This window comes from Protomyctophum parallelum (genome assembly GCF_964188405.1).
Source record: "Protomyctophum parallelum genome assembly, chromosome: 8".
Taxonomy (NCBI): Eukaryota; Metazoa; Chordata; class Actinopteri; order Myctophiformes; family Myctophidae; genus Protomyctophum; species Protomyctophum parallelum.
In genome coordinates, this window is record NC_139703.1 from 18202184 (window position 1) to 18223970 (window position 21787).

The 21787-nt window shown below is 42.6% G+C and overlaps 1 protein-coding gene across 1 annotated transcript in view; it reads right to left on the reverse strand.

Annotated features, from left to right (window-relative positions):
• Positions 1 to 4741: 4741 nt before the first annotated feature.
• necab3 (N-terminal EF-hand calcium binding protein 3) overlaps positions 4742 to 21787 on the reverse strand; it is a gene marked incomplete at both ends in the record, with an annotated part of 57209 nt that continues 40163 nt past the window's right edge. Inside the window, 7 exons of the mRNA XM_083771063.1 lie at positions 4742 to 4770; positions 5864 to 5955; positions 9072 to 9149; positions 11674 to 11786; positions 17431 to 17484; positions 19662 to 19732; positions 20695 to 20816. Coding sequence (XP_083627189.1) covers positions 4742 to 4770; positions 5864 to 5955; positions 9072 to 9149; positions 11674 to 11786; positions 17431 to 17484; positions 19662 to 19732; positions 20695 to 20816 — 559 coding nt within the window. The remainder of the gene's footprint in view (positions 4771 to 5863; positions 5956 to 9071; positions 9150 to 11673; positions 11787 to 17430; positions 17485 to 19661; positions 19733 to 20694; positions 20817 to 21787) is intronic.

Here is a 21787-nt window from a genome sequence, read left to right on the forward strand (position 1 = left end):
AAACCGTGACAGCTGTCCCGCCATTTGATGTTTATGCAAGAAAACAGCAAATCTGTGCCTGGTTTGCTGGGACCAAACGACCACAAATGACCATATTTCTTACATCATCATTAAGAGCTAGTCATACATATACACACCACGTACTCTGGTCCCAGCAGATCAGGCACAATTTGCTATTTTATTTTTTACTGATTATGTATATAGTATACGTATGACTAGCTCTAAATGATGACGTAAGAGATATGGTCATTTGTGGTCGTTTGGTCCCAGCAAAACAGGCACAGATTTGATGTTTTTCTGCATGAACATCGAATGGCGGGACAGCTGTCACGGCGGAAGAGACCGGGCGAAATTATTACTTGCGCGCTCTGCTTGCGCAAGTAATTAGTCAAAATAAATGTTAATGCCCCAGCAGCCAGCCATGGCATGCTCCAGAGTATCAGTAGTAAATAAATGTTAATGCCCCAGCAGCCAGCCATGCTATGCTCCAGAGTATCAGTAAATAAATGTTAATGCCACAGCAGCCAGCCATGCTATGCTCCAGAGTATCAGTAAATAAATGTTAATGCCCCAGCAGCCAGCCATGCTATGCTCCAGAGTATAATTAATGTTAATGCCCCAGCAGCCAGCCATGGCATGCTCCAGAGTATCACACGCACACGCACACACACACACACACACACACACACACACACACACACACACACACACACACACACACACACACACACACAGTCACACACACACACACACACACACACAGTCACACACACACACACACACACACACACACACACACACACACACACACACACACACACACACGCACATACACACACACACACACACACACACACACACACACACACACACACACACACACACACACACACACACACACACACACACACACACACACACACACACACACACACACACACACACAAACACACACACAGCACCACTCAGTTCAGACAGGTCTGATTTTTCAGAGAGTAAGAATAAAAAAATCTGCACACCAATTTCAGCTCCCAATAATGTCTTTACTTTAATTAAAGGTGGTCTTTGATCCGGCACCCAGCCTACATAGGTAATTGGATGTGCGTGTCTTTTCGGCTGTTTGTTCAGCCTCTTTTGCTACTATACTGATTTTTCCAGAGAGAAATGGCATTATTTCACAAAGGATTTCTCACTGCAAGACACTAAGCCAGCAGAGCCATGCTGCTGCACCGGAAGGTTATTCTTTTCTGCACAAGAGGAAAATAGACGGAAGTACATTCAATCATTTGAAGACTTTTTTATTGAAGTTGCTCATCATTGTTTATATTTGGTGGGAATTATACCACTAACCAAACCAAAGCACAACAGAAACATCTTTGTGAATTGTATATTATGTACAGATGGAGGAAACTCTTTATTCTGTTCATGTCCAGATGACCAGACCGTGTTATGGTTTATCTTCCATATAACTAACATAACTATTCATCACTAGTAATACAGTATGTCACACTTTTTACATTTTACATGATTCACAGACAGAAAAAATACAACTTTCAATACAACAACGAAACAATACAATACTTTGTGCGCCCCCAGAAGAAAATGAACCATAAGAACATTTTTGCCTACATAACGTAGTTCACAATTTACTGATGATCGCTGACAGAAAGCTTTCCTTTGGCACAACTCAAGTAAGTTGATCATGCAAAAAAGGTAATCTTGTATGTTCGATTTTGTATCGATCTACGAAAATACACAGCTTTTCTATCTCTTTATAAATTATATGTACTGTATTAAATTAGAACGCCATGTGTAGTATAATTATTCTATAAGAAATATATATACTGTATTAATTTTTCTCTTTGATTTAATATAGCGTCAACTTGCCCCAAAACCCTGTTTCTCGTCTTACTCCATATAGCCACAATCTGGACAAAAGATAATGCACAAAGCCAGGCAGAACAAATATCTGATCTATAACCTCAAGTTGTAACTACAATAAACACTACAGTACTTGTGTGATGCCACCTTAACCCATTTAGACCCTAATTTAAAAAAATGTCTTCATGACAATTTTCTATATCAGTGGTGCTCAATATTTCATGTCAAGGACCACAACGATTAATTGTAATTGGCCGCCGACCCCCATCTGAAAATATGTTGTTCCACAGACCCCCCGGAAGCAAAGATTTGAGCTAAAAAGGTTTGCTCTGATATTCAAAGATTTGCGCCACATTTTCACGATTTTTCAAAAATAGCAGATACGAGCTCGTAGATCTGCTATTTTTCAATAGCTAAAGCATAACATGCTTGAAACACTAAAAGGGGTTCCCGTGATGAATGGGTTAAAATAATCTACTCCGCCTCAGACACAGGAATCATTCAAATCAGGAGCTCAATAAAATCAGTTCACATTTAAAAAACAAATGAAAACAGCAAAACATTTAAACAAATTAAAACAAATTTTTAGATTGTAGTTCATTCACTATACACAATGATCCAGACCACCACAAGGGCTGCTGTAGTTAGGATCAACCTGTAATTGGTACGCCATACTGCATATTGTTTTGGGCAGTGGTGGAAAGTAACTAAGTACATGTACTGTACTTAAGTACTGTACTTAAGTACAATATCGAGGTAATTTTACCTTACTTGGGCATTTCCAATTTCCAATAATTTGACTTTTACTCCACTACATGTATTTAAAAACTTTAGTTACTGTTACTTTTATTATTATAAAACATACATTAAACACTTCAGCCCTATTATACATTTCGGCCATTCGAAAATAGCCGACCTACAAGATCACAATGCGTTGCATTGTGATCTTGTAGAACTGCTATTTTCAAAATATTTTTGTATTAATTTGAAAACTTGAAATGGGACATTCTGCATAGTGAGTACTTTTTACTTTTAGTACTTTAAGTACATTTTGAAGCCAATACTTATGTACTTCTACTCAAGTACATTTTGAATTCCAGACTTTTACTGTATTGATACTTTTAGTTCCACCACTGGTTTTTGGATTCCTTGAATCATTGGATAGGCTCATTTTACCCAATGGCTCGCCTTACCCCCACTGTCCCTGGCCTAGCAGATCTACAGCAACAACCTATATGCCGCGAGTTGATTTCATAGCAAGAGCCGGATTTGATTAAAAAAAACACTTGATGATATACAGTTGAAACATATTTGCATTCTATGCATATCACTTGGGTAAATAAAGTAAGAAGACTGCGTGCAGCCAGAATGCTATAACTAACTATTCGTAAAAGCCCACAGCTGACCAGCATGCATGTTTAAGGTTTAAGCCCCCACTGGCAACACTTTGTTTTTGTTTGCTATGCTCTCTATCTCTCTCTCTCTCTCTCTCTCTCTCTCTCCCCCTCCCTCTCTCTCTCTCTCTCTCTCTCTCTCTCTCTCTCTCTCTCTCTCTCTCTCTCTCTAGTGTTGTGCTGTTCAGGAAAAGACACAGAGGGAGCAAGAAGTCATGCACTGCCGTTGGCTTTCGCATCGAAAATCAGCAAATCAGGAGTCACTTTCATGTTAAAGGACCTATAACATAAAATTCTACTTTTTCAATTTCTTTTGTGTTTTTGGAGCTCCCATGTGTGTTTTCTATCCCCACAAATAACCAATTTTCTTCATGTCATATGGGTGTTTTAATGGAAATTGCTCTCAGAAACAGCTCGACTGATTTTGGCCTCATCGTGATGTCATCAATGTCACCCTACTTTGTATAATTCCTCCATTTCTTCAGTCTTCAGTTGCAAATTTGCATTTCCACTTGTTTACAATGTCCACCATTGTTGATTTTCCAAGCTGGCATGGAATGGAAACAAGCCTGGTTTTATCTAGCATGAGTATTATAATGACTAAAATATTAAATAATCTACATATCAGCACCCTCTCCACCTCAGGACAGTGTGGTACTGCAGCTAAAACTGCTTTCAAAGTCCAGAAAGAATTGACAAGGCCTGGTTATATCAGAGTGGTGATTGAGGCTCAAACCATTAGAAATAACTTTGAGGGACATAGACAATATGATTATTAAATATTAAAAGCAGTTTTAAAATGCATGTTATTTGCGCTTTAAATAGATGCGATATTATGTGCAACCATCCAACGATGTGTGTATCTCTCTTTTGATGTTAACGTCAACAATAATGAGTATTCCAAGACATGTGAGACATTAAAAGTATGCAGCCGGAGGAGAGTGCCACGTACATCGTGCCATGCCATGTCTTGTGTCCTGTCGCTTTCACAGCTCTTTGAAGCCTTCAGCAATTTTCTTCATCTTGTATATTATGTGTCGCAGTGTCAGTGTGTGTGTGTGTGTGTGTGTGTGTGTGTGTGTGAGTGTTGCTGCCTGCGTGTGTGCGTGTATGTGCTTGTGTGTGTGTGTGTGTGTGTGTGTGTGTGTGTGTGTGTGTGTGTGTGTGTGTGTGTGTGTGTGTGTGTGTGTGTGTGTGTGTGTGTGTGTGTGCTTGTGTGTCTACGTGTGGCGGCATGTTACTGTATGAGTGTGTGTGCGCGGGTTTGCTTTTCTTTTTGTTCGGGCATGCTTCGGAGTGTCGTGGTCAGTGTCTGTTTGTGTGTGTGTGTGTGTGTGTGTGTGTGTGTGTGTGTGTGTGTGTGTGTGTGTGTGTGTGTGTGTGTGTGTGTGTGTGTGTGTGTGCGACTGTGCGTGCGTGTGTGCATGCGTGCGTGTGTGTTTGCGTGGGTGGCGGTCATTCACTCGTTAGTGGTTAGTCATGATCCACCAGGAGGCTGCAGGAACAGAGGAACAGAGGGAAGAGGAGAAAAGAGGGAGGGGAAAGATGGAAGGACAGAGACAGGGGGGGGGGGGGGGGGGGAGAAGGATGACAAGAAAAGGATTGGGTGGAAAAACAAGGGACCGGATAGAGAATGAGAAACAGGGGGGAAAAACAGAGAAAGAGGGACAGATATTAACCCATTTAGACCTGAGAACAGATTCTACATGTCTTCTAAAATCCTAACAGTTTTCTGAAAACCCGTTTCTATGTCAGTGGTGCTCAAACCTTTTCATGTCAAGGACTCCCAAAATTATATGTATTTGGCCGCTTTTTACCATTTAATTCCTATTAAAATTCATTGTTAAAAAAATAGCTGAATTGCATTGCGACCCATTGTGAGCTCGCAGATACGTTTTTGAAGAAATGTGCCTATTCCCATAACAGGGGCTCTGGCGTGAAAGTTATAAAAATGCTGCTTTACAGTATAGATAGATACCTAATAGTGCAAACACACAAATAAGTGGATGGAGGCACATATATTTTTCCCGCATACCTGTACATACAGTACCTGTAGCAGAGTGGCTCAGAGCCTTAGAGTATATATGAGACGGCACCCGGAGGAAACCCTGAGGCGAAATGGACATAGTGTCCCAATTTGGTATTGCAGCGCTGGGCCAAACTCATGAACACGCTGGCCCGTTGACTATCATTGCGCACGTTCATGATGACACATGAAGGCTGTTTCAGTGCAATGATAGTCAATGGCCAGCGCATTCATGAGTTTGGCCTAATCAATCCCAGAATGCACTCTGTTCCCACCCGCAAGGAGGAGTGAAATCGCCTCATGCGCTTTTGAGCAACTTAATGCAAGTGGATGGGAGGAGAGATCCGGTGCCGTCTCTATACTCTAAGCTCAGAGCCTCAGCCTGATGGCCTCAAAACTCTATTATCTTCCTCGGTCCATATTGAATATCCCTTTTTATTGGGACTTTCACACGGGTGACCCGAGATCGAATCCCGGGCGTTACACATAATATACTCTGTAGACATACATGCATGTGTCTGAAACAGGCCCACACAGTATCACCATCACACACCATACACACCTGGAAGCAGCATGGTAGATACCACTTCTGGATCCTCCAGCATGTCGATGACGCAGCGCTGGAAGTCTTTACTGGCGTTGGACTGCAAGTAACTGCAGGGAGGAAGACACATAGAAAGACGAGACAATGGGTCCTTGTTTATCACAAAGCGCACAATTGTAAGCTCGAGCAACCTTAAAGTACACAAGTTGGCCCTGTATGGCCTACTTGTGCACAAGGCGCACCTCGACAGAGTGCATTTCTAGTTTCTTCTTGTATTTGAAATATCTATGGTGGAGGGTCACTATGGCCTAAGGGCCCATATTCCAGCAGACTCAGCAGAGGTCTGGGCTTAAACTCCCCAGCACAGCGGCAGTATATTGCTTATTGAAGGGAGGTAAACGTGCCAATTCAACTCCCCAATCAGCTCAAAATTGACGACATCTGTGGTTTCACTGAGAGGTGCTGACAGCTGTACTCTGAACAGCCTTGGGCTATAAACTGCTTAGAAAGCACTCGCTCTCCTCGGTGGATGATGACACACTGTTGTGTGGCCGCAGCTATACCACCCAACTTTCTGCGGGTTATGTACTGTACTGTATGTTATGTGAAATGGTGCATTACTGACTCTCGTTTTGTATCCCTCATAAGGCCAATTCATACTCCAGTTTTGGGTGATTAGGAAACAGTGTTTAGTAAAAAACATATTCATACTCCACCTAAAAGTGGAGTATGAATATAGGCCTGGATAGGCGACATAGGGCAATGAGTAGGCTCATTGGAAAAAACCCTGGTTTGTGCAGGGGAACCTTGGCATGTGTTTGCAACAGTTCCCTATCAAGAATAAAAGTCTGCGTAACAATTTCTGCTCCCAGACATAAATATATTTTACTCAAATGTGGTAACGTTTCTGGCCGAAGCCCTTCCTCAGACCTTCAAACGTTACCACAATTATTAAGTAAAATATTTGTTTTTTGTTTTTGTTTGATCCAGCACCCAGCCTATTAAGGTATAGATGTGCGAGGCTATATCACTTTACATGATTCGAATTTTAGGCCAATAATCATGCCATGAAGTTCATATCCCTAGCTTATCTCTAGTGTAATAGATAGTACAGAAATAATACGTCAAATGGCCCTTTTATAGAGGACTGATGTGTGCGAAAGACAAAAACAGACCAATAAAATGATTATAGAGAGATGCAAGGAAGCAGAAATCAGACAACAGGCAGCAGTCAAAAATATCTTCCTTTCTTCTCTGTGTTCTCTTTCCAATGTTTACCAAACTCATACTTGGATAAGTGTAGTATTCTCAATTTAACTTGCGCAATTTGACTTAGTTTTGAATGTAGCAAAAAGAAAATGTTCAGGGCCAAACATGCCACTGATATTTAGAAAGCTAGATCAAGAGGCAAATTAGCTTGGTGTCACCGTCAGCTAGGGCAGTTATCATGGGAGGAACATTGGAAATATTTTTAATTAAATGGGTAGAGGATTGTATGCCTTTTTACCTTGCCTTGTCTCACTTTCCCTGATTTGTGGTTCTTTGTTTCACCTGTGTCCCCAGCCAATCCTTGTGTTGATTTGATTTGAGTTCACCTGTGTCCTGTTAATCTTGTGCCTATTTACTGTAAGCCCTGTGTTTGTATTAGTGTATTATTGCCGTGTAAACATGAGTTTCCAAGTCTTTGTTTGATGGTGTTGCTCTCCTGGAAATAATAACCTCCACTTCAAGATTCTGACTTCCTCGCATTTGGGCATCCTGACACTGTCAGTGATTTATGTAAGCAATATTACACAAGAGGGCGTTCTTTATCATCATTATGCACGCCTGTGCGGGCGAGTTCCGAAATTAAGGCATCGCAGAAGTGATTTATCGTGGTTAAAGCATGGCTAGAAAGCTGTTTCAACCAGATTGCTTCCTCGAAACAACCTGTTGTATTAATTATCAATAATGACCAACCAGCCAGACTTTATCCCTTGCTTAATCCATTCAATTTCCAACCGAATGGCTTGGATGTAAACACCATGATTCACCAAGGAAATTCACGACCAGGTGTAAATGAAGTGCGTAAATGAGTGTGTGCAATCTGTACGCTCAATCACATGTTTCATTCACCAAAGGTGGTGTAATGGCTTCATTTGTGCGTATCGTGGCTGTAGCAAATGTTTGCCTCACAATCACGGGGACTCGTGATTTCCCAAGTGTTTCGCACGGTTTCACCGTGTGTAGTGCACATAGTGCACTAAAGATGGAGTGCCACGATCTTTTCTCTATGAGGTGACAGTACTTCATTAGACCCCTGGTGTGGTTTTTATGTGAAATGATGTATTTAGGGTTTCTTCCTGGAGGCTGAAAACTTGACTGTCAAACGTGCCAATGAAATAAACAGTGATAGTGTGACGAATTATTATCACACGCACCCACCCACTCACCTCCTCCTCCTCATTTTCATTGTTTTAACATACCGTACGATAACCTTTGTGGGCGGAGCTGCCACACACACACACACACACACACACACACACACACACACACACACACACACACACACACACACACACACACACACACACACACACACATGTGAAGATGGCGGCGGCAGGTTGATAGCTGTCAAACAGTCATTTCACACCAGTTTTGAAACAACAAACGTGATCTTGGCTGTCTGTGAAAAAGACAAGGAGATTCCCTCACCCCCCTCTTTAACCTCACCCTAGGCAGAGTGCGGGTGTACAGCGTGTGGTACTAAAGCAGTGATGACTGCTTTAGTACCAACTCAGTCCAAGTTAATATGGGATAAAAAAAGTAAAGCACAAATACCTCAAAATTGTACTTAAGTACAGTACTTAAGTAAATGTACTTAAGTAACTCCCTTCACTGAAAATAGCCAATCCACAAGCACGCAATGCATATAGTGTTGTGGTGGTGCGCAAAAGAGAGGGAGAGAAAGAGAGTGACAGACTGGATAAGAGAAAGAGAGAGAGAGAGAGAGCGTGCATGTGTGTTCCTGCAACATAAGAGATGGGCCATCTGTTCCTCCTCAGTAACAGCGGACGCTTCCATCAACAAGCTCAGAAGCACAGCCAGTATCTGACTGTCACAAACACACACACACACACACACACACACACACACACACACACACACACACACACACACACACACACACACACACACACACACACACACACACACACACACGCAGGCACGCACACACCGTACCCACCTCATCCAGGAGAGGCGGTCTTGCCAGAACTCATACATAATGTAGCACGACTTCCCTGGGAGCTTCTGAACTGACACCCTGAAGGAAGGAGCACCGGGGAGGACAGAGAGAGAGAGAGAGAGAGAGAGAGAGAGAGAGAGGAAGAGAGAGAGAGGAAGAGGGTAAAGGGTAAACAACACCAAAGACAGTGGGTATACAGTATACTATACTGTATACGCACAAAACAAACTGAGGGTGGGACATTTTCTTAAAGGTATATTCAGTGATTTCACTTAATTCAAATATCACTTATTTTTTTGTTTTGTTGTGATAATCCTCCCTACTATAGAGTGTGCTGGCCATATAAGGAGTTCCTCCCTGTCCCCAGTTAACCCCTGGGGGTCAAAAAACCTTAGGTTTCGTTTATGACTCTCTATCCTGATTGGACGAAAGGCTGGGTCCCACAGCCAAAAACGAAACCTAAGGTTTTTTGAGTGAACTCACTGAATATACCTTTAACCACTGAAGCCCTGTATACTTCATATGGTCCGCTGTATAGTGAGGCAAGTAGTGAAAATATACCATATGTGACCAAATTTGACTGAGAAACTGCAATTGGATTTTTTTGAATTTTCGTTTTTTCATGTCATATGAAAGCAGGGAATCATAGCTTCAAATGTACGTAGCCTATTGGTTGTTCAGTTTGACCCACCAATTTTGGAGATATGGCTTATAGAGTAATGTCTTGCAGAAAACAGCGAGTTGAGAAAACAGGCTTGAAAGGTTCATTTCTGTGGTCTCTTAACATTACACCTAGCTACATGTTTAAGCATTTAATTCATATTTACATGTCGATTTTAGCTTATAGACACTTATTTCTTATTTTTTTATTTCCTTTTTCTGCTTTATTTGATACATCGTCTACCATGCAGGTGAACCACCGGGCGCCCATATCTGCCTTAATATTCATGAAAGAAAATACTGTATATGGTGTCCTAGTTTCAGTGGATCCTTCAATAACAGCTAGACTGTGATATTAAAAGACTAAAATGCTGCCAGTGAATCTACAGCATATACAGTACATAGTATACGTACTATACTCTTCACCCTCTTCAGCTAAAGCTCCAAGGAGCCACTCCAAACCCTAGAAGGTGTCTGGGTGTCTGTCTGTCTGTCTGTCCGTCCGTTTGAGCACGGAATGTGAAGAGTGAAGAGTCTGCCTGTACTATTAACTCATTTTGGGGAAAAAAAATGTTTTTCTCCTCTGGTGAAAAGCTGGAATTTGTGCGATGGCAGGCTCTCAGTCAAATCTGGTCACATATACATACAAGCTCACGTATTGCATTTGTGACACATTGTGTGGTTGTAGAAAAAGTAAAGAATTATTGACACATTTTGGTAAATTACAGTGTGGCAAAAAAAACTACTTTCTGGCCTTGACAGCCCATACAGAAACATCTAAACCGAAAATCCCAAAAGAAAAGTCCTATTTGATTGCATTAAACTCACTTTGCCACTCGATTTGTCCCTATAGAGAGACCAGGGACACCGATAGGGCTACAGCGCCTCTAAAGGCCCCCAGGCCCCCCCGCGCATGCTCCAGTTTTAGGTGATAAGGTGACCACCTCTAGGCCCCCAGGCCCCCCACGCATGCTCCAGTTTTAGGTGATAAGGTGACCACCGTAAGGCCCCCAGGCCCCCCACGCATGCTCCATAAGGCCCCCAGGCCCCCCACGCATGCTCCAGTTTTAGGTGATAAGGTGACCACCGTGGCTGTTTGAGAAACTACAACATGACGTCACTGCAGTGTTATAACATGGGGTCATCTTAAAATCGTGGTCCAAAAATATACAAAAACTGTCTTGGCGATATTGTCGGGGAGGTGTCTCTGTATCGTTTAACCCATTTTGACCTGAGATCAGATTAAAAAAATATCTTCTACATCCTGACAGTTTTCTGAAAAAGCTATATTTCTACGTCAGTCGTTCTTCGATTTTTCAAAAATAGCAGACCTACAAGCTTGTAGATCTGCTATTTTTCAATAGCTAAATTATAACATGTTTAAAACACCAAAAGGGATTCCCGCCCAAAATGGGTTAAGACAGTCAGTCAGTCAGTCATATTTTGATTTGTCTGTTTCTAGCGGAAATGTAATTCGGCAGCAGTAACATTAGCGTCTTCTCTCAGTCGGTTGATTCTTCATATCCATATGAGTGAAACGGCCGGGATGACATGTTTATTTACCAAACACAGTTCTTATATGAGGCGATCTACCCCCCCCCCCCCCCCCCCATGGGGATTACAATGCAAATAAAAAGTACATGAACCGGTGGACTTAGCACCCTCTACCGATATTGACGTCAGACTTCGGTGCTCTATACTTACATGCATGGAGATGATGAATGATGAATTGCATTTTTATAGCGCTTTTCCAAGTGCTCAAAGCGCTTTACAATGGTTCATTCAGTCATACATTGGGAGGTGAAGCAGCGAACAATCGACGCCAGCGTCCTCACTTCCCACATTCACAGACCAATGGTGGCAATTAAGCTCCCACGGATGTAAGGGTTCAGTGTCTTTGCCCAAGGACACTTTGAGATATCTTTTTAAGCGTTCCACTCACTGCAGGTTGTCGGAGTGGTCGTTGGTGGCGTCGCTGTAGCTCTTCAGAACGTTCTGGAAGTCTTCCAGGTGTTCCTCTGCCACGGTCATCTGCCTCTGGACCAGCAGGATGTTCTGGTGGGCACCCAGAAAGACCAGACAGAAGCAGTGTTGATCAATGTTGTTTTAGCCATGGTCTTTTGAATAGTTTTCATTTCGTTTTAGTCACCTGTCGTGTCTAGTTTTAGTTGACTAAATCTACAGTCGATTTAGTCGACTAAAATTTATTTTGGCGGGCCGTCGTAATGGCTGATTTTACACTTTGATCTACAAGCTCACAACGTGACACGTTGTGAGCTTGTAGATCGCCTATTTTCAGCATGCAACCAAGTGTAAAATGACTTGTGTCTTTTACTTATGCTGGATCTCTTGTCCACTAGTCCCTTCCTAACATTTTAGTCTAGTTTTTATTTGTTGACGAAATTGTCAGTATATTTAGTCTTAGGTTTTAGTCATCATAGCTTATAGTGTATATTTCGTTTTTACTTAGTTTTCCTCAGTGAAAAAAGGTAGTTGACGAACACTTTTCGTTATAGTTTTAGTCGACACTGGGCAGCACTTAACCACTTCTAACGCTATATACTGTACCTCGTTGACGGGGGTCCCCCAAGGGTCTATCTATACTGTATTTAGACCCTCCTCTTTTTCCCTCTAGTCTACACCAAAGCTGAAATAGCCATTATACAAGTAGATTATACAAGAAATTATACATTATACAATTATACATTATACAAGAAATAGCTCACCACCATTTTTACCAAATATGGTCAGCTTTTTTTACGGCCAGAATATGCTATCTAAGATTTCATATGGTTATGAGTGCTGTGTTTTCCTTCACCTACTGTACGTATGTATGTTGCCATGGTGGTGTGTGGGGAGGAGGAGAGGTGTGCAGTCAGGGACGTGCAGAGAGTGTTAGAGGGGCAGGGGCTGAAATCCCGTAAGAGGGCACTTTTGGACAAAAATAGCAGATCTACAAGCTTGTAGATCAGCTATTGTCGGGGAGCAACCCAGCACTCTTTAGCTAGTGGAGATGCGGTGACATGGATTTATAAACTAATTTGTTCAACGCAAAATTCTGTGTTCAAGTTCAGGAGAAAAAGCAATTCTCCTGAATGCTGCCTTCCGGCATGGCATGGAAAGGAGAGTCATTTCCATTTCTTTCACCATCACCACCATAGTAAACGCTGCATTCGTGGTCTGGAAAGGGCAGTTGTTTTACAGACGGGTAAAAGGGCAGGGGCTGAATCCCACCTTGATGTCCCTGTGTGCAATACTAGGTTTGCAAATCAGCAGAGCACTGCATTTTTGGGGGTCATCAAAGACCACGTTTTGCACTGTCCGCTGCCCGCCTGATTTAACCAAGGGCAACTGCTATTTTTGGCACAATGAAGTTTACAGTATAGTAGTATACTGTATAGTGATTGATTGATTGATTGAAATATTTATTAACAGTTTGCAGAATTTACAGTACATTTCAAGCACAAACTCAATACAAAGACTGTTAACTGTGAGTGGACGACCCAATTAAGCATTACACTTGTTTACAACAGGGTCCACATTGTTCAATTCATCAAAACATTTAGAGACATACAAGTGCATGGAGGGCCCACCCAGACAACTCTAAAATCACCACAAACATGCTTTGCGGAAGTTTTTATAGTTAGATTAATATTATCACACTGACACTAGTAACTAAAGCTGTCAAACAAATGTAGTGGAGTAAAAAGTATACAATGTGGCTCTGAGATATGGAGTAGAAGTATTGATTATCAAGAAATGGAAGTAAAATAATTAACTGGTAATATTTCCACTACTACCAAACACCCATGGGGCTTTGACTATAGACTATTTTTATGTAAACTAACACTAACATTTTTCATAAAAACTTTTCTGCACCGGCAGTCATTTTTGTCCACCAACGTTGTTTATCTGGGAGATTATGAATTGGGTTCATGGGAACGGGATCAACTATGAGAAATGCTTCTCAGAGGACCAGCGTCATGTCATACATATTAAATGCATTTGTTATTCCCTCCATGAATGAGAATGAGAATGATCATCTTCTCTTGGCTGCCTAGTGTGAGGCATGTGTTGTGGATGACTGCATGCGCATCCCCCTGTGCACTCCCCCCCTCCCCCTTGCTCTTGGGAGAAATTCAGCTCCCGAGTCTTTGCTTCCAAGACGGTGTGGAGATTACCAGCTCTCAAAGGAAATGAAAAGTGATCATTTGATTGCTCGTGATTGAATCCACCTGCAACACTGCACCAGCTGACGTACAATATATCGTCGTCGTTGACGGGTGGTGGATTCCTGTGGCTCCAGACCAGACAGTTAGCTCATATTGCAGTATAATGTTTATAGTTTTAGTCGACTAAATATCATTAGATTTTTTTATTTGGTCGACTAAAATGTATTTTGGCGGTCCTTGATGCCGTCGTAATGATAGATTTTACACTTGCTGATAATAGCCGAGCTACAAGCTCGCGATGCGTTGTGAGATTGTATATCGGCTAGTTTCAGTGTAAAATGACTTATGCTGGATCCCTTGTCCACTTCCTATAACATTTTAGTCTAGTTTTTATTTGTTGACGAAATTGTCAGTATATTTAGTTTTAGTCATCATAGCTTAGTTATAGTTTCCATTTAGTTTTCATCATGGAAAAAGGTAGTCGACGAACATCTTTCGTCTTAGTTTTTAGTCGTTGTGCTTGAAATGTACTGTAATTCTGCAAACTGTTAATACATATTTCAATCAATCAATCAATCAATCAATCAATGAAAATAAATAAATAAATAAGTTGAAATATGGGGATACAAGGTTTCCCGCCTGACAGTAACTCAGCCTTTCTTGCCCTTATTCTCCAGTCCATAAAATACCAAATCCATCTGTCATCATCTACCACGGCCCACTGCCACACTGACTGTTACTTCATCTACCACGGCATACTGCCACACTGACTGTTACTTCATCTACCACGGCCCACTGCCACACTGACTGTTACTTCATCTACCACGGCCCACTGCCACACTGACTGTTACTTCATCTACCACGGCATACTACTGACTGTTACTTCATCTACCACGGCCCACTGCCACACTGACTGTTACTTCATCTACCACGGCCCACTGCCACACTGACTGTTACTTCATCTACCACGGCCCACTGCCACACTGACTGTTACTTCATCTACCACGGCATACTGCCACACTGACTGTTACTTCATCTACCACGGCATACTGCCACACTGACTGTTACTTCATCTACCACGGCCCACTGCCACACTGACTGTTACTTCATCTACCACGGCATACTGCCACACTGACTGTTACTTCATCTACCACGGCCCACTGCCACACTGACTGTTACTTCATCTACCACGGCCCACTGCCACACTGACTGTTACTTCATCTACCACGGCCCACTGCCACACTGACTGTTACTTCATCTACCACGGCCCACTGCCACACTGACTGTTACTTCATCTACCACGGCCCACTGCCACACTGACTGTTACTTCATCTACCACGGCCCACTGCCACACTGACTGTTACTTCATCTACCACGGCCCACTGCCACACTGACTGTTACTTCATCTACCACGGCCCACTGCCACACTGACTGTTACTTCATCTACCACGGCCCACTGCCACACTGACTGTTACTTCATCTACCACGGCCCACTGCCACACTGACTGTTACTTCATCTACCACGGCATACTGCCACACTGACTGTTACTTCATCTACCACGGCCCACTGCCACACTGACTGTTACTTCACACCAGTGTCCACTGTTTCCCCCCCAAAATAGAGCCATACGTGTCGAAACTTTATTTGTACCAAAATAACTGAGTTGCCATGATACCTCTGAAGTGACAGATTTTAGAAGTGCCGCCATCTATGCATTTATATTCTGCATCATCGTCCCTTTCTTTGTACTATGTATCTATCTCGAATGAAAGGAATTCTTTCATGCAGACTTTGTCTCTATAGGCACGATATTTGACGCGTTTGACAGATGCAACAATGAAAAATGTGATTGCCATTGGATTGGCGCATGCAGTAAAAAAAATAAAATGTTTGAGTGGTCTTCTCCTATAGTTACTGCTGCTGAGTCTTAACGCTGAGTCACAGACTTATCTTTAGCAGCTGCTAAGGCATTCATACTTCTCCAGCTGTCCATAATATACAGTGGTTTTTTTAACGTATGCCTTGATATTTCAGACATTAGGCCGATGTCCGTTGGGCAACTGCCTACTCGGGAACAATGCAAGTATGCTGATGTATAAAATATAGGGTTAAAGTGGATTAAAGTGATTGCTATATTAACCCAACGTTGCTGGGGGCTCCCTGGAACCCCCTCAAGGACCCCTGAGGGTCCCCTGAGGGTCCCCTGTTTGAACCCCCTCAAGGACCCCTGAGGGTCCCCGGGCCCCTGTTTGAACCCCCTCAAGGACCCCTGAGGGTCTCCCTGGAACCCCCTCAAGGACCCCTGAGGGTCCCCGGGCCCCTGTTTGATAACCACCCATCTACTGAATTTGGAACGGCATAATGCAGGGGTTCTCAACCCGAGGGCCGCAACGCCCGGAGGGACCCCAAATTATTTTCAAAAAAGAAAAAGCCATTTTTAACTGAATGGCTGGAAAATGGAAATGAAGAATTTACATATAGTACACATAGTACATGCATAAACTTAATGATTTGATGATCCTTAATGATTATATCTGTATTCAGTATTAATTTATGATATTTTCTCTATAATTAAGCAGTCAGTTTGTATTGGGGGCGGGGCGGGGTGGGGCGGGGGTCCCCAGCCAAAAACATTGCGAACACCTGGCATAATGGACGATGATCGATGATGAGTGACCATGCTGCTTTCAAGCGCTGTCATTTCTTCATTTTTCCAATAAATTAACTGAATATAAGTTGATCGAATGGAGACTAAAATACATACAATACACTACAGTGCTGTATACTTGAAGTTTAACATGGAAAACAACAGGTCTGTTTGTTTGCTCACAAGCTTGCATAATGCCTCATAAGCATGGGGGCTGCAATTAGTTCACTGCGGGGCTGTTTATGTACTTATTTATGTACACATGCATTATTATCCAACTGCCGTGCAAGGCTCTAGCTTCTAACTATAATGTTCCATTCTAATTGAGTGGTAAGTATGCAACTGGGAGTGTGTGTACTGTGAGAGAGATGATGGCTGTGATGTATAGTCTCTCTAGGAATATTTCAGCACTTGTAATGCAATGTTCTCAAAATACAGCTTGACCTTGATGGTGGTATTCCATCAAGATGTCTCCAAAGTGTTCTGTGTTTCAGCAGGACGTATTGCTATGCAATTTCACACGGAATATTTGTTCTGTTGCCAAGCAACCCTTAACTGTCTAGCTAGTATACGGTACATACGTTTGCGTTGTTGTCTATATTGTCCTATAGAGACAAGTGTGAATATGTTTTAAATGTTCAGACATCATTTCAGGTTTTACGGGTTTGCACGTACAGTACAGCAGTCCACTCTCAGAATTAAATTAAACAAACTCCAAATTTGACTATGTACTATTGCGCTGTACTATAGCTGTAGCTATGCATGCCTCTGATAAAAGATTGGTTGGTCCTATAAGTAACTGCAAAATGACAATGCAATATTCCTAATATTCCTAATAATACATGAGTAATGCAGTACAAATATCTCACGATGACTCACAGACTTGTATGTGCTGGCCAGTGAGTCTTCTTTCAGTGGCTCCAACTTCGGACTCTGAAATGAAGAGGTGATTTTTATTTAACCAGTAAAAAACACATTGAGACAGAAATCTCTTTTACGAGTTGGGAACTGGCCAAGAAAAAGTCTGTCTGTCTGTCTGTCTGTCTGTCTGTCTGTCTGTCTGTCTGTCTGTCTGTCTGTCTGTCTGTCTGTCTGTCTGTCTGTCTGTCTGTCTGTCTGTCTGTCTGTCTGTCCGTCCGTTTAGCACGGAATGTGCTCATCTGATTGGACATCATGTTGTTGACATCATCGGACGTCATCATTATGATGAAAGGCTCCGCTCACTTCAGACGAGCGTGATTTTGTTTTCATTTATTTGTTTAAAAATATATATTTCACCTTTTTGCCCAAAACAGGGATGCCAGATTTAAAAGTGGTCGAATGCTCTTTTTGGACTCTAATATATTTCACAAGGCTGTGCTGGATGCAAATGTGTTTTGAACTATATAGGCAGCAGCACACATTCCATTATCATTTTCAATGCAGTGTCCTCTACTTTCCATGAATTCTGAGTAGGCCTGTGCAAAATGTCAGATGTAAAGGTTATTGTACTGTGTGGGAGAGATTTGTCAATGGATACAGCACTGCACTACATACATTACACTACCATTAGGCTATGATTTGATTTGATATCCTCCCACCCACCACCACCACACACACGCACGCATGCATGCACGCACGCACGCACGCACGCACGCACGCACGCACGCACGCACGCACGCACGCACGCACGCACGCACGCACGCACGCACGCACGCACGCACACACGCACACACACACACACACACACACACACACACACACACACTCTCACTCTCACTCTCTCTCTCTCTCTCTCTCCCTTGGGATGAGACAATAACAGGTGCAAGAGAGATTGAAAAGGGGGTGAAGCACTGGCCTTGCGTGGAGTGTGTTAGTTAGGCCATATAGAGTGTGTTAGGAACTTAGGAAAGGGGCTAATGTAGGAGAGAGAGAGAGAGGGGGGGGGAGAGAGACTAGTGGAATGATCGAGACAAGCAGAATCGGGAAGCCAGAGAGCGTGACGGAGAAGGTGAAGGAAAGCGGAGAGAGGTGAATGAGAAGCTCTGCCTGCGTAAGCCTGATGCAAGCCTTGCAGAATGTACCGCGGCGTTGCTCTCCATTCTGTGATTGTGCTCCTTTTTCTGTCCGTCTTTTGCTCACATAGCAGATGTTCCACCAGCTGCACAAGAAGCATTCTGCCGGCCACGGTGCAGTGTTGTTTTCGTCGACTGAAACTATGACAAAAAAAATTCGTCGACTACCTTTTTTCACTGACGAAAACTAAATGGAAACTAAATAAAAACTAAGCTACGATGACTAAAGCTAAGACTAAATATATCGACAATTTAGTCAAGAAATAAAAACTATACTAAAATGTTAGGAAGACTAAAACTAGACTAAGGGCCGATTCATACTCCTATTTTAGAGCCGAATAAAAGTCGGTTTGGCTCTGTAGAGCCTACAATTTGACGTCATTTGAGGTTCGGGGGGGCGGGTACCGTCCTAAAGTCGGCTCTTCGGTGCTACTGAAAATTTCTGACGAGCCGAAATCATTTCGGCACTACAGCACCGAAACAGCTGTGAAATAGGAGTATGAATCGGCCCTAACACTAAAACATTCCAGGTGACTAAAATGTGACTAAAACTAAATGAAAACTATTCAAAAGAACATGACTAAAACTAAAATAAAAATTTGCTGCCAAAAACAACACTGCCACAGTGCCATCTTTCCATTCCACATTGTGTACCTTACTGTATGTACGCTGGGAATTTCTATATCGACTTGACTCCAAGTCCCAGTTATTTTTATTCTGTGTTCTCTCTATTTTTCCTATTCCAATGTTGACTTGAGACCAACTCTATAGGCCTACTCCTTTACACCTGTAATCTTGGGAACTTAAAGTAAGAACTGAAAATCCATTATAACACTGACAGTCTGTGTCAGTTTAACTTAGACAATTAGACAAGTCCATAGAATTTGTATTGGGTTTTCTACACTCCTGATTAACCGGGACCTGACGTGCCTCACAAGAAAAGAACCACAATCACTTCTCGCCGGGTATGACTTCTTATTGACTGTATAGCCAACAACCCAAAGTGCAAACATGATTATTAATCCCATTTCCTGTGATGTGAATGTTTTAGTATACCTGACACTCCAGCTTGTCCAGCAGCTGCTGCAGCCTGTTGATCTGAGAGCACCAGGTCTCAGCGTTCACACCTGGGTATGCACAAGAGAGACGACAAAGGTCTTTTTATTATTATTATTATTATTACAATCTGTTACGACAAAGACCTGCAAAGACCCACAAAGACCAACAAAGACCCGCACAGCGTCTGCACCTTAGAGTATACAATATATTAGACGGCACCGGATTTCTCCTCCCATCCACTTGCATTAAGTTGCTCAAAAGCGCATGAGGCGATTTCACTCCTCCTTCTGGGTAGGAACAGAGTGCATTCTGGGATTGATTGGGCCAAACTCATGAACGCGCTGGCCGTTGACTATCATTGCACTGAAACAGCCTTCATGTGTCATCATGAACGCGCTGTCTGTTGACTATCATTGCACGCGTTCACGTATGAAACAGCGTTGACGTGTCATCATGAAGGTGCGCAATGATAGTCAACGGACCAGCGCGTTCATGAGTTTGGCCCAGCGCTGCAATACCAAATCCGGCCACTATGTCCATTTCGCCTCAGGGTTTCCTCCGGGTGCCGTCTCTATTATACTCTAAGTTGCAATACGAATACTTTATTTAGGCAACGTTTCGGTCAAAGACCTCCTTCAGGCATCAGATGCCTGTGCATTTTTTCTGAATACATTGAGCCCTGAATACATTGAGCCCTGCCTACACACCTGTCTGTCTCAGAGCATATCAGGTGTGCATAAGACTTTTGTTGACCTTTATATATTTGAAAAATGGTTGAAAAAGGTTTGATCATTTATCGGCCAAACAAAATACAGGTTGAAAATGGTTAAAGAAAAACTCACAGCACAACCACGACTATACAGTATGACGTTCCACAACATGTGATACGATAACAGCAGAAATACCATTAATATTTATCAGTGTCTTAAGTGTGTGTGTGTGTGTGTGTGTGTGTGTGTGTGTGTGTGTGTGTGTGTGTGTGTGTGTGTGTGTGTGCGTGTGCGTGTGCGTGTGCGTGTGCGTGTGTTACCTGTCGTCAGTGTGCCTGAGCAGGGATCTGATGGCGACAGACACAGGCTGCTGTGGGCCCTGCGGCCACAGGGCTTGTCGTGCCTTTGTAGCGCTGTCAGCTCGGGGGCCTCCACCTCTCTCCTGCTATGTCGCAGAGTGGCAGCGGTGGCAGTTTGAGGCCCGGAGAGATGAGTAAATGTCAAGAGAAAAAAAGAGAGGTGGGGGGGGGGGGGGATGACACAGGACACAGGCAGTATTAAGTAGTAAGGCAATGGAAATGTGGAATCAAATCGAGTTGTGAAGGAAGGCAAGGCAGGGAGAGAGACAGACACAAAGAGATGAACAGAGGAGGAAGGGCCCTATTTTGAAGCACAGTCGACAGCGTGGCAGGCGAACATGATGACGGAGATTTGTGGATAGGAGAATACATTACAGGTCTGTGGAAAAGGTGGAAAAGGTACTCATTTTTGTAAAAGTATCAAAATGTCCCATTTAAAGTTTTCAAAGTATAAAACAATCTTTTGAAAATAAGCAGATCTGCAAGCTCATGACTGAAATCTGTATAGGCCAAAATATCTGCCAGGCAAGAAATCCATGTAATACATCCACATCTATACAAATAAATGCAGTGAAGTAAAAGTACAATGTTTGGATCCAAGATGTAAAGTAAAACTATTAGAAATAAGAAATACTCAAGTAAAGTGTCACGCCCCCCCGCTCCTCTGTCATTGTATTTGAACCGTGACTATGGCTCCAAACCCTGAACTATTATGTGGCATGCATGGCCATTTTCTGATTAGTTATTGTTCTGTAATGCCTTGAATGTTAAGAAAGGAAGCGCTTGTTATCAGTGTTGCCTTTGAACACTCATTACAGTCCTTATTAGGTTTTGGACTTATTCTGTGTTTTCAGTATGTTCTGTATTTTGCCTTGTGGTGTTTGGTTTTGGTTTACTGTCTACTCTGTTGTTCTTTTGGTTGTGTCTTATTTTGTAGTTTTGTTCTGTGCCTTCCTGCCTCCACTTGTTGGTGTTTCCTTTTCTGTCTTACCTACCTGATTATTGTATCCTAGCCACCTGTGTTCTGTTTGCCTGTTAGCCTATCCTGTGTTTG